Genomic DNA, 13710 nt, shown 5'->3' on the forward strand with positions numbered 1-13710 from the left:
ATTTTTTGCGAAATGTCATCCACGGGTGTGGTTTTGGCCAGTGATTTAAAAAATAAAAACTTTTAAAACTCTTTTTTAATATGTCCCTGATCACGTAACTGGGTCACATGAGGGGACGTTTTCCTTATTTTTCAACTCTTCATTCGTAATGTTAAAAATCTTCAGTTCCTTGAGGCAGCTCTGTGCCTTCATTGAGCTTTCACTGAGCGCATCCACGTGCATACGCAACTTCAGCGTTTGCGCTCCTCCCACCCCCACCCCAGCAGCGCTGAGGCTCCTGCCCCCCCCTTTCATGCTGGCTGGCTGTTAATTGGCTGGCCAGCGTGAAATTGCGGTCAGGGCTCGATCGCGGGTGGCGGTTGGTTTTGCAGCTACTCCGGCCCGTCCGCCACGTCTGCCCGACGAGGTAAAAATCTTGCCCATGGTTATTGCTCATTGAGTAAATATCATTCTTTCGTATCTACTCAGAAGTTTCTTCTGCATCTATACTCTCAAAGTTATGCTCAGAAAGCACTTCAGAGCAGTTGTGGAGGGAAATGCACCAGGGTCCAAACTAGTGAGTCACAGTGGGAAATATATATTTTTGGTATATATAGGGGCCCTCAATGTATTGTGCCATTTAAATTTGTATCTCTGGCAGTTTTCTTGAGCTTCCATCACAGCTGAAAAGGCTGCTGAAATAGCCTCCCAGTGTGAGAACCTGGTTACAGCATCTCCTGAGGTGACCACATCCTCCAAGATAGACTACAGGGCGCTGATGTTGTGTGACAATGCGCCACACAAGCTGGAAGCAGACGGTGCCATGCTGTCTGGAATGGCGAGGCAACTCCTTTTCAGGCCTTCCCATAGCTCTTAGAATTGCTCTTGTGCCAAAAGGTTTCTTTCAAAGGCTGGGGGACCTGGTACCTACATCTCAGGCCTGCTTAGCAGAGCTGGGAGACGAGCTCACCCATGCTGTTGGTGAATCATAAGGGAACGTGATACGAGCAATCGTCTCATTCCAATCACACATACACACTTCTTGCCTGCTTGGGATTGGTGATGAAAAATGTGATGCAGGATGAAGGAGGTGAAAATCAGTTGGGAAATGCTGTGTAGACAGGTGGAGATATGAAAAGGTTTATTCACCCTTGCTGTTCCTGTCAGGTTATTGAAGTGGTTTCTATGTTAAATCTGGGTCTGACAGTTGATGCTCCTAAAACTCACTACTCTCCAGGTCTGTTTTGGAATTTTCTTCCATATTTGGGAAAATAAAACATTTTTCCTTGTCCTGATCACTGCGACTAGAACCCACCAGGAAGTTGTCAATGAACTTCAGAGCAGTTTTGCAATTCATTTTGAAAAAAATCAGCTCTTTATAGTAATGTTGTACAACGGTCTGGCAGAATTGAAAACAGCCTCCCTCTCAGGGGTTTACATAGCCCTCAGACTCCAGAGCTTCGACTCTGAAGGCAGGTGAATGGTCTTTCCTCGATATGGTTGGGTAAGCAGCTCACTAATCAATTGAAAATGAAACCCAGGAGTTATCATTATACCAATAATGATTGGGCATCATACCAATAACACTGGGTGGGTTTCACACTAGTCCTGATGACCATCCCAAACCTGTAGCCAGTTAAAATCCCCACATATGCATGAGTAGGGCCCTTCAGCTCATTTGAGCTGATCCATCGAGTGGGATCCTCTGACCCCTCTATCCTCCTTTTTTTAAAAATGGATTCCAGGTCTTTGTTTTCAAGACCCTCCCTAGAAATTCATTGTGATGTCAGTATAAGCACCACTACAATTCCATCAGCATACCATAAGACCGTAATAAGATGCAGGGGGAAAAGTAGGCCATTCGGCCCATCGAGTCTGCTCCGCCATTTAATGAGATCATGGCTGATCTGATAATCCTCAACTCCACTTTCCTGCCTAGTCCCCAAAACCCTTGATTCCCTTACTGATTAAAAATCTGTCTATCTGAGCCTTGAATATACTTAATGACCTAGCCTCTACAGCCCTGAGCAGTAAAGAATTCCACAGGTTCACCACCCTCTGAGAGAAGAAATTCCTCCCCAGCTCTGCCTTAAATGGGCGACCCCTTACACTCATTGCTGAGCCAATGACACCTGCCCTGACTCAGCCACGTTCATTGATAACAGCCATATGCCCAAAGACCTTCTGTACGGTAAACTGGGCACTGGATCACAACCCCTAGGACATCCATACCCCTGCTATATGGACACCTGCAAGGGAAATATGAAGATCGTGAACATTGACAGTGGCAGCTGGGAGACAGTAACTGATGGCCATGGCCTCTGGAGACTGACTGGAAGGACATTGGAAGAGGCGAAGAGAAATGAAAAGCTCAGCTGGCCAAGAAGAGAGCCCAGAGAAAACAAGAGGCCAGCAGAATCCTGCACCTTCTCAGCTCACTGTCTGCCTCTGCAGCAAATGTGGCAGAGACTGCCATGCCAGAGTATGGCTCATGGGTCACACCAGGCAATGTTAAAGAAAAAGTTGATCACCACGCACAAGCTAACATCTTATAAAATGGAAGGCTGTCACTGCTACCAACTAAAATGCAATTTTCTGATCACCAATAAATGTTGTCACCTATTTTTAATAGAGCCCACACCTGTCCCCCCTCCCCCCCCACCCCCTTAAAGGTAAAAAGGAAGTACTAAAGCCATAAAATATTCTTCATATTTCTTTCGAGCCTGAGCGCCACAGGTTCCGGAGGCTTAATGTTCCCCATTGGCAAAAAACTGAACCTGAGAAACAATTGGCAACAAAGGTGCTTACAAAAAGACTTGAAGGAATTCATGGGGCAAAGAATGAATATGTATTTATATAATTCTAATGTTTCCATGAATTGTTCTTCCTTGTAAAAGTGGATAATTGAATTGCAAGTTAATTTTAAAAAAGTTTTGTCTTTTGTTTTCAGTGCCTCGAGTGCTTTTTCACAATTCATTTAAAAAAATGTTTTCATATGCAAAAAACCAACTTAGCTTAGTCAATTTACAATGTGTACACACAGTATTCCATGTATGTGCATTGCTTGCTTGGGCTAGCTGGGATCTGTTTGGGTGGCACTGTGAATGAGACAGTTGGAGTAGATGGTGTATTCTGGCTTAGTGAGAGGCAGGTCAGCAGGCAGGAATGAGCACTAGAGAAGATGCACAGAAGGAAGGCCTATGAGATGTACCTCCTGCATCCTCAACCCAATTCTCACTCAATTCATAACCACTAAATTTCCCATCCTGACCAGTACTTTAGCTAATATTGTAAGTAGTTGTCTTTCCTCAGGTACTGTCCACCACACCCCCTCCTTTTTCAAATACTTTCATCGCCCTCTTCAGTAAACCAAACCTTGATCCCCTTTGCCTTTGCAGACTACTACTCCCATCTCCAGCCCCCCTTTCTTCCCAAAGGTCCTTGAACATTAACACACATCACCTTTGCTGCAGTCCCAAATCCCTCAAATCAGAATTCTTCCGACCCCAAAGCACTGAAATAGCTCAAATTAAAGCTATAAATGATATTCTCTGTGATTACTGTACAATATTCCTTCTTGACCTTTCTGCAGCCTTTGACACAGTTGACTACATCATCCTCTTCCTCCATTGCCCAGTGTCATGCCCAGTACTGGCATGTCATAGTTTGAACTTCAAACTAATTTTATATTTTTTAAAAATTGAACAAAAAGGCTGGAAAAGATGTCTGGCCAAGGTCAGCTGACTTCTTTAGTGAATTAGAATGACTCCTTTCTCTCAAGAGGGAACAAAAGAACATTTCAGACTGATTTGGGTCAATACACTTCCCAGAAACCAATCAAAAGAGTATTATCTAATTTGATTAGGTCATTTTAAAACTCAGACATTGACTGTTTCAAATCCTCAGAGGTGTTAACCCACAACACAGGGTGTGTAATCAAAATGAAAACCCCATCTTTGAACTTGTGAAAAGCCACATGGAGGCAGCCATGCTAAAAGCAAAATACTGCGGATGCTGGAAATCTGAAACAAAAACAGGAAAATGCTGAAAAAACTCAGCAGATCTAGTAGCACCTGTGGAGAGAGAAACAGAGTTAACGTTTTGAGTCTGTATGACCCTTCTTCAGAGCTAAAGAGAAGTAGAAATGTGATGAAATTTATACTGTTTAAGGCGGGTGGAGCAGATGGAGCTGGATAGAAGGCCAGCGAAAGGTGGAGGACAAAGGAAAGATTTACAAAGATTTCATGAACTAAAAGGCAAAGGGAGTGTTAATGGTAGTGGTAAGGGCTAAAAAAGGTGCTGATAGTGGCGTAAAGGTAAGTAAACAGGATGTGATAATAGCAGAACAAGGGCAAGCACTCTGTGAAAGAACAACATGGAACAAGTAACAGATGGCCCTTTTGGGGACAGGGTGGGGGCAGTGGTGGGGAAAAGCAGGATAGAAACTGGGATAGAAGGGGGGATGAATAAAGGGGATAAAACAATGAATAAATTATTTTTTAAAAAGTGGATAAAAGATAAAAATGAATGTAGAAAAAAGGGATTGTAAAGGCGTGAGGGTAGAGAAGAGAGTTCATGAACTCAGAATTCATCCTTTTCCTGTTCTGCTGGCTGGTTCTTTTGTGGGCTCAATGGGCACTAACCTCTGCTGCAACCTCCACCCAGGCTGCCATGGTCAGATGGGAGGGCTTCCTGCTGCCATTCCTGGAAAACAGCACTTACTGCCTTTCCTAGATGGCCTGGAGGAGAATCTCAAGGGAGGCTTTGCTCAACCGTGGGTCTGCTGTGGGACATTCTCATGATTGTCTTGAAAGACAGGCAAACTGAAGTTCCTGGCCTGCAGTGAATGAATGGCTGTCTGGGTGCCCTTTAAATATGGCACCTGGACCTTTGACCTCTTGAGGTAATTGCAGGGATGGCGACTTCCTGCCCACCCTGGCCACGTGGTTTGGCGATATCCTTGAAGACGCATAGGTAATGAGCTGAACAGTGCAAGGTCACATGTGGTCAGCCATCCTGTCCTCCAGTGGGAATCACTCTCACTTCTGTGCCTGCCACAAAACTTAGGCTTCAGAATTGAAGTCTTCAGCCCAGGTGTGCAGCAAGCCTCCCGCTTACTGTGCGGGAGCAAAGAGTCGGGGACAGAGAACTGCTGCAACATAAAGTCATCACTGAGGCTGACAGAAAAATAGACAGGATGCACTGCTGGTAATTATATGCCAGTTGCATATTAATGGAGTGGAAGCCATTGTGATATGTGAAAGCAGTGGGTCCCTATGAAAGGGTCCACTGAGTAATGTGGGTGCAGTCAATGATGCCCCGGGATTGGGGGAAACTTACAATTTGTGCAAACCTCAGAGCCCTATCTTGCAGTTTCTGCTTGTCAGTGGAGAAAGTGTTAAAATAGTTTGTTTTGGCAAACCTGGCATCAATCAACTGCTTAGGGCAAGTGTAAACTGGTGTTGTTACTGACATCGTCTGTGGTAGCCAGGAATGAGCTGGAGTTTCAGGGCTGCAGTGACCTTGACTGCAACGGAAAATGTATAGCCAGCTATGTCAGTAATTTGTAGGTTTTGTTGTAGGAAATGAAACAACTCTCATGTAAAGTGCAGTCTCCTTATGCAAGGTTCCTCACATAGGTTCATGTATGTTGTCCTGAACTGATACACCCTCTTGGGAGGAAAAGGATTCCTATTAAGATTCCAGCTGGCATCTGTGCAGCTTCAGCTCTATTTATCCACTCCCCTTATGGCTCCTCCTTCTCTTCCTCCAGCCAAAATGGAACTGCAGGAAGGATCCCCATGCTTGCAAGAAGCCCAGTAAGATTTCAGAGGTTGTACAGTCTTTTGATACTATCCACATAGCCAACTATAAACTAACAGAAATATGTCTCCCAAATCTTTGCTGTACTTTGAATGACGACATATAAAGATCCCTTTAATGGCATTGTAATGTCCACCACTTGACCTGTAACACCCAATGGTTTGTGGGCAGTTTGAGGAACTAGCAGTGGCAGCCTTTTGACATAAGTTGGTATTCCAAGTCCTGTTAATATCAGTGGGCCTCCATTTGCCTAAAATTAAGAGGGCAGGCACACTGGCTGTCTAAAATCAGAATGGACTGGAGCAGACCTCCAATGTCAATAGTTATTTTTCCCCCAATTTACATCCTGCTACAGTCCCACTTACAATGGATATGGGATAATTGTGAGGTGAAAACGAGTTTAAATGAGTTTTGGAATTTAACAGGCCCTGGAATTACTGCCTGTTCATTGTTGCAGTGAACTATCCAGAAGCTTCAAAAATGTAAACAGGAAAAGCATATTTTCTAAAAATACAAATAGCTTCTTACTTTTCTCCAGTATCTTCTAATGTTTAGACATTAATTATTAGTTTCACCAGCAGCAAAGTAAACCTCTGAACCCGAGCCATGTATCATGATCCTACTTTTTCCCTGATCCTTTGGGTAAAAGTGACAACTCCAGGTGAAACAAACATAATTCAATTTTGACATTCTGATTCTAGGCATGAACGGGTTAATAGAATCACATTGCCTAGGGGAAAAGTAAAATTCCATAAAGAGTCAATTAGGAAACAGTCTGGTAATCAGTGTTACATTTAATGTGACTGATTTCTCTTTGCAGTCCATTAAAAGTACATTAAAAGTTTTAGGCTTCCAGTAACTGCCTCAAATTACCATCACACTGTCTGAGGAAGCTCTCTCAATTATTTTAGGTTTTGAACTAGCTTTTACACAAAGCTTTGAACAATGACTAAGAAAGGTAGGTTAATGGGCAAATTACTAGAACATTGCATCAAATAAGTTCACGCCCCTGCTTCCGTACGGATAGCACAGGAGCACGGATATAAACAGTCCTGTATGTGTTGAAGCTTTTTCAGTTAGAGTTACCTGAACACTTAATTACTGTGGAGATGAGCCTGAATTTGTCACTTCCAACTTTCCTTTTGAAATCAATGAAGGTCCATGGCTCTGTTCTGGTAAGTATCTTTCACAGTTTTGCTTATCAAATGTAGCTAAAGTTTCTGTTATTCAAGTTTGTGGAAAAATGCTGTTCCTGTATGTTCCAAGAGAACTGAAGAATGAAAGGAAACTTTAACTTGGCCCAACTCCTATAATTAGGCAGAAAAAAATGTTTTCTTCCAGTCCATGAAAGTAGTTCCATAAAGTTTTCAAATGGTCCAAGAAAGCTTTTGAAATGTTGCAAAGTTCAAACTAGGAGGCTATTTTAACCCTGCCTAATGAAAACTGAGGGTGTGTTTTATGTCTTGAGTCTATGAGTTCACTAGTCAAGTAAACTCGGATTGCACGCCTTCATATACGCTTGTTAGTTGATGCTCGCTATCAATAATAAGAACATAAGGCATAAGAACCATCTGTGAATGTTTATTGCAACAGAAGGCAGAGCACTAAATCCTTGCATGCTCCCATAACCACCTCCAGCTCTGGACTTACAGTTAACCAGAAGCTTGTGCTGTACATTGATTGGTTAGTACTGACACATGGTTTGTCCATTTGTATTCTCTTAAAGGTACATGGTACTCCACTTTACCACATCCCTTTCCCTTTACTTAAAAAATACAGTTGACAAGCTTAATAACATGTGAGCTATTTACAGTAATACCCAGTTACTAATCAAATCTCTCAGGAGGCTTTCTCAGATGTGTTAAGCATCGCTGTTCAACAGCCTCGGTTGTTTTTTCTGAGACCTCCTTTTCAGAGGATAGTTGTCCACGAGTTTCCTCAGTGGAAATTGGCAGGTTTGTCTCCCCGACCCCCCGGGGTCCCACAGGCCCCACCAGTACTTCTAAATCGTGTGACCATAAGACCACCTATCCTCTACATATGGAACAGACTCAAGTGTAGAAGAAGACTGCATTTCTTCTTGTGGGGCTGGCATTCTTTTGCAGAGATGATCCATGTGTCATCTAATTATTTGGCCATTTACCAACACATAATAGGAGAGGGGCCCAGTTACTGCACTCACCTCACCTAACTGCCAATTGGTCCCATCTCCAAAGTTCTTTGCGAGGACCGCATCTCCCACTGTGAAAGTTCTTTTGTGACCATGACCATCATGCCCGGTCTTCTGCGCCTCTTGGCTTTTCTCCACCCTCCCCTCTAAATTCAGCCGGATAAGGATCAGGCGGGTGCGGAGACATCTCTTCATTACTGGTTCTGCAGGGACAATACCGGTCGTCGTGTGTGGCGCGATCCAGTATGCAAACAAGAACCAGGACAATCTTGTGCTGATGGAATCCCCTTCCATATTTTTCATCCTGGACTTAAAGGTTTGGACTGCCTGCTCAGCCATGCCATTCGATGCTGGGTGGTAGGATGAGGTTTTGATATGGGTAATGCCGTTAAGGGTCGTGAACCTATGGAACTCCCCGCTGGTAAAAGCGGTCCATGAGGACCTCCGACAACCCATGCACTGCAAAACTCTGCCATAAATGGTCTATGGTGGCAGCCAATGTGGGTGACTGGACTTCACAGATGTCCATCTATCTGGAGTGGGAGTCAATCAGTAAAAGGAGCATTGTGGCCAAGAAGGGTCCCACATAATTGACATAATTGGCCAACACAGCCATTCCTATGGGTGCAATGGGGCTAAGGGCGGGAGGGGGCTTTTGCACCTGCTGGCATTGAGGATAGCTTGTGACCAGTGTTTCGATATCCAAGTCCATGCCTGGCCATCACAAATAGCTGCGTGCGAGCATCTTCATTCTGTTAATGCCCGGGTGGGCGGTATGTAGCTCGGCCTTGGGGACACGATAACCCTTGCCCCTCAGAGCAATAAGCCATCCTGACTGGAGAGTTCTTATTTGTGATCAGAATAGGGCTTCATTTCCTCGGATTTAGATCCACCTGACCAACCACCTGTGCCCGGAATTTAGACAATATTGGGCCCCTGCTTGACCACTCATGGATTTGTCTGGTCTGAACAGAGGAGGAATCCAGAAAATTTAGCACTAAGACCAGTTCCTGGGAAATCGGAGCCTCCTCGTTATTAGCTGGCAGGGAAAGACGGCTTAGTGTGTCGGCATGTGCGATTTAAGTTCCCAAACAGTGAACAAAAGTGTATTCATAGGCAGCTAATATTAGTGCCCATCTCTGGATGTGAGCCGATGCGATTGGGGGTTTCGCTTTATCTTCTCCAAGTAATCCCAGTAGGGCCTTGTGGTCGGTTACAATATGGAAATGGTGACCGTGGAGATATTGATGAAACTGCCAGATGCCGAACACAATAGATAAGCCCTCTTTTTCGATTTGGGAATATCGTCGCTCCGCACCACTGAGTGTACAAGACGTATAATCAATGGGTCGTTCAGAGCCATTCACCATCCAATGTGAAAGAACAACCCCCATTCCACAAGAGGATGCGTCACATGTTAAAATTAATTCCTTCTTAGGGTCAAAGTGGACCAATAAGGCTGACAATCTTAACAATCGCTTCACTTTCAGGAAGGCATCCTGGTGCAGGGCTTGCCAACTCCATTTCTGGTTCTTCTTAAGCAGGCCGTACAATGGGGCCAGCACAGTTGAAAGATTTGGGAGGAATGGGCCGCAGTAGTTTACCATGCTTAGGAAGGCCTTAATCTCTGTGGTATTTCTTGGGGAAGGTGCCTTGCGAATGGCCTGGACTTTTTCTTTCACAGGAAGCAAGCCCTGCGCATCAACCTTATGGCCCAAGTAAACTATCTCCTTAGTTTGGAACAGACACTTCTCTTGTTTTAATCGTACCCACGTTTGTGCAAATGTTTGAATGCCTCTTCTAGATTTGCTAAGTGTTCATCATCGGTCAGTCCATGACCAATACATCATCCAAGTAAATGATAACATAGGGCAATCCTTGGAGCAAGTTTTCCATCGTTCTTTGAAAAATAACACAAGCCTAGGAGACCCCAAAGGGTAGACGTATATATTGATATAATCCTCGGTGTGTAATAATGGTGACAGATTCCCTAGAGTCCTTCTGGTAGGCATGGTTTGTGTCTAATTTTGAATATGTGGTGCCCCCTGACAACTTTGAATACAATCCCTCAGTCTTGGGTATCGGGTGTCTATCAAGTTTGGCCACTTTATTTACAGTTAGCTTATAGTCACTGCATAAACGCATGCTTTGGTCTGGCTTCAGTACAGGTACGATGGGTGCCGCCCACTTAGAAAATTGCACTGGTTATAGGATGCCCAATTTTTCCAGTTTGGTTTCAGCCTTGTCCCATAGAGCATGAGGGGCTGGTCTATCTCTTATAAATCTGGGGGTTGCCTTTGGGTCTACATGGATTCTCACCTGTAGCCCTTGAATCCTTCCTAATTCATTGTTGAAAACAGAAGCAGATTTTTGCAACAATTCCTGTAAGCCTTTTGTTGTAATTTGAAAAATTTTGGCCCATTTCAGTTTAATCTGCTCGAGCCAGTTGCGGCCTGTTAAGCTGGGGCCCTCTCCAACTACCACTATCAATTGATCTCCATAAGTCACCAAGACTTGACATAACCCTTTCAGTCTTATTTCTTCACCCATGTATGTTCTCAGTTTAGTGTCCAAAACTTCCAATCTTAAAGGATGGGTTTCTTTATTCAAGTATCTGAATGGATGTTCTCCAAAGATGGACATCAACACTCCAGTGTCAACTTCCACCTTAACAGGTTGTCCATTGGCTATAATGACTAGTTGGATTGGCTCGGTTCTACCCACTTTCAGGTTATATAATGAATGGATGTCTGATTCTATTTCTTCTGTTCCATCCATGAGACATATTTCATGATTTCTCCTTTTGCCTTTAAAATGCTGTCTCAGCCTATCTCTGCAGTGCCGCATTATGTGACCATAGCGGTGGCAGAAAATGCATTCGACTTGTTTGAATTGTCGATCGCCCATTGGATGCCTGGATGCATTTCTCTCGTTCAATTTGTGGGTTGTTACTGTATTACTGCTGTTTTTACTGATCTGTACATAGGGGGCATTTCCCACCTTTCTGTGGGGTCCGATGTTTTCACACCGTTTGTTGATGGTCTATACCGTCTTACCAGATGGACGGCGCCATTTTGTGCATCTCTTATAGCTTCCAAATTTCTAACAGCACTCTCCATGGCTGTGGCTAATTCTAATGCCTCATTGAATCCTAGATTAGCTTTGGCTAGCAAACACCTTTGAATAGTATCATCCCCAATCCCGCATGTCAGTCGGTCTCTCAACATATCACTAATGGACATTCTGAATTCGCAATGTTCAGTTAATGTCTTTGAAACGGCAACATAGTCAGCTATTGTCTCCTCTGGAAGCCTGTTCCTTGAATTGAACTTGAAGCGCTGCATAGTAACTGAGGACTTTGGTCTCAGGTGGTTTTGTACAATTTTTATTAACTCGTCGAAAGTCTTCGTATCGTAGGTGTTAGGTGATGGAAAGCTGCGGATCAGCCCATATATTTTGCTCCCGCATGTGGACAAAAGAACCGCCCTCTTCTTTTCCTGCCCCACGATGTCGTTAGCGATTTTTAAAACATGCTAGGCGTTCGACACACTGAGACCAGTCATCTGAAATGAGGTCGAACGGATCGACACGGCCGAACTCCGGCATTGTGAACAACTGCAAGGGGACTGCGCTTCTGATAGGCTTCCCAGTTAATGATGAATTCAGGTGTTTGGCTTACCGTGGCTTTCTTGACTGCCGTCGATCAATTCATGTTTTGCCTTCCGCAGAGTTGCCTTCTCTCTGGGTTCTCTTATAATTTTCTGTCCATAGCCATTTTTCTTGCATGTACCTCTTTAAATGTATTGCCGGTTTAAGAGCAGTCACCGTTTTTTTAAATTCTGTCTCTGCAGATGTCGGCTTTTCTGTGCTGGGTTTTATGCTCCTTTTGAGTTTTGATGGGATCCCAGTGATCGCGATTCTGCAGGGTTTTTTCTTTTCTCATTTTTTTTCAAATTTAAAACTGCAGTATGGCCTTCTGCTCTGATTGCCGTCTATTTTACAACATAAGTACAGGTTCTCTTTCTAATTTTTTGCTTACCCGTCTTGTGGATTCTCACTCAGGGGTCTTACAATTTTGCTATTTTAATCCTTGTCGCCAGTTTTATGTCTTGAGTCTATGGGCAGGATTTTTAGCTTGGTGGGTGGGCACGCGCCCGGCCCGCTGGAGTGTTAAATAAAGTGCGTTGATGTCGGCTGAGCATCAATGGGCACTCACACGATATTTCGCTAGATGGGCGGTCGATGGAGTTGGAGGCGCTCCTGCCATTAATTAGGTGGCCAGTTGAGACACCAATTGTCTCCGTGCGATTCTCAGGCTGTCACATGGACAAAACGGGCAGGTGGGCAGGCCACACTTTTCAAAACCTCATCCACGGGCAGGATAACAGGGGTCAGTGGCCTTGTCAATGTGATTAGTGAGGAGTGCTGCATATCACTTGCTGCTGGTTGCTTCTGTGAACAGGACAGCTTCATTTCACTTCAGAGCTGCATTCAAATATTTTAGAGGTTTCAGTTCAGGACTCGGTGTTGTTTTCCAGGCCCCCGGACGATTCAGACCATGTGGGGCCTTCCAGGTATCAGACAGCCTTCCCTTACCCTGGGAATAGGGATTGTGGTCTCTGCTGGAGGCACCTCCTCCTCTGAGGAAGAGAGGGCCAGAAGGGGGAGGAGGCCAGGTGTCTCTATTCAGCTTCCAGGGGAGCGATCTGTAGGAGGAGAGCTGCAGGCACAGGGGGTGCAGGGCCTACAGGAAGTCCAAGGTGGAAGGGGCCGGAGAATATGTCACCATTCTGCTACCAGCGTTTACAGGTGGCGATGCAGCTACCTAAATATGTCCGAGGCTCTGTCTCTCACGGGAGGCAGTGACTTCCAGCTGTCAGAGGATAGGCCCTGAGATCAGCTCCGACACCCCATGCCAGTAGCTCTGAAGGTCACGGTAGCCCTAACCTTCTATGCCTCTGGCTCTTTCCGGGGTCAATGGGGGATCTTTGTGGAATGTCCCAATCAGCTGTCCACAGTTGCGTCAAGCTAGTGACAGACGTTCTGTTTAGGTGTGCATTGACTTTCATTCATTTCCATACCAATGAGGCCAGAGCGAGCCAGAGGCTTTGCAGCGATTGCTGTCTTCCCCCACATCCAGGGTGCAATAGACTGTACACATGTGGCCATTAAGGCACCAGCGGGTGAGCCTGGAGCCTTCGTCAACAGGAAGAGCTTCCACTCCATGAACGTGCAGATAGTGTGGGATCACAGGATGCATATTCTACAAGTCTGTACAAGGTACCCTGGCAAATCCCACGATGCCTACATCCTCAGACACTCCCAGGTGCCGAGGCTCTTCAGTGCTCCGGCTTGGCTTGATGGATGACTGCTGGGTGACAAGGGCTATCACGTCAAAAGGTGGCTCATGATGCCTCTCCACCACCCAAGAACAGAGGCTGAGCAGTGGTACAACAGGAGCCATGCCTGGGCAGTGGTAGAGAGAACCATTGGTCTTCTCAAGATGCACTTCCGATGCATGGACCGTTCAGGGCACGGACTCCAATACCCCCCAAAATCATGTGTCACTGGTAGTGGTTGCATGCTGCGCTCTCCATAATCTGGCACTGGCAAGGGGGGGCCCAGTGGAGGAAGATCTTGATGTAGCTGCACAGGCAACAGATGGTGAGTCCAGTAGTGAGTCCGAGGACAACACGGCCAGGAGAACGCTGAGGGGATAGATGCTGACCTGGGTAACC

General features: G+C 45.1%; 1 protein-coding gene across 2 annotated transcripts in view; it reads left to right on the forward strand.

Annotated features, from left to right (window-relative positions):
- Window positions 1–13710, forward strand: part of arhgap36 (Rho GTPase activating protein 36) — a 310907-nt gene that overhangs the window by 36734 nt on the left and 260463 nt on the right. Inside the window, exon 1 of one of the 2 annotated variants that reach the window (XM_078547030.1) lies at window positions 6829–6977. The exons of the other annotated variant lie outside the window; for it this stretch is intronic. Coding sequence (XP_078403156.1) covers window positions 6912–6977 — 66 coding nt within the window. The 5' untranslated portion in view covers window positions 6829–6911. Of the gene's footprint in view, window positions 1–6828; window positions 6978–13710 lie in introns of those variants that run through there. 2 annotated transcript variants of the gene reach the window in all.

This window comes from Cetorhinus maximus, chromosome 8, assembly GCF_964194155.1.
Source record: "Cetorhinus maximus chromosome 8, sCetMax3.hap1.1, whole genome shotgun sequence".
NCBI lineage: Eukaryota > Metazoa > Chordata > Chondrichthyes > Lamniformes > Cetorhinidae > Cetorhinus > Cetorhinus maximus.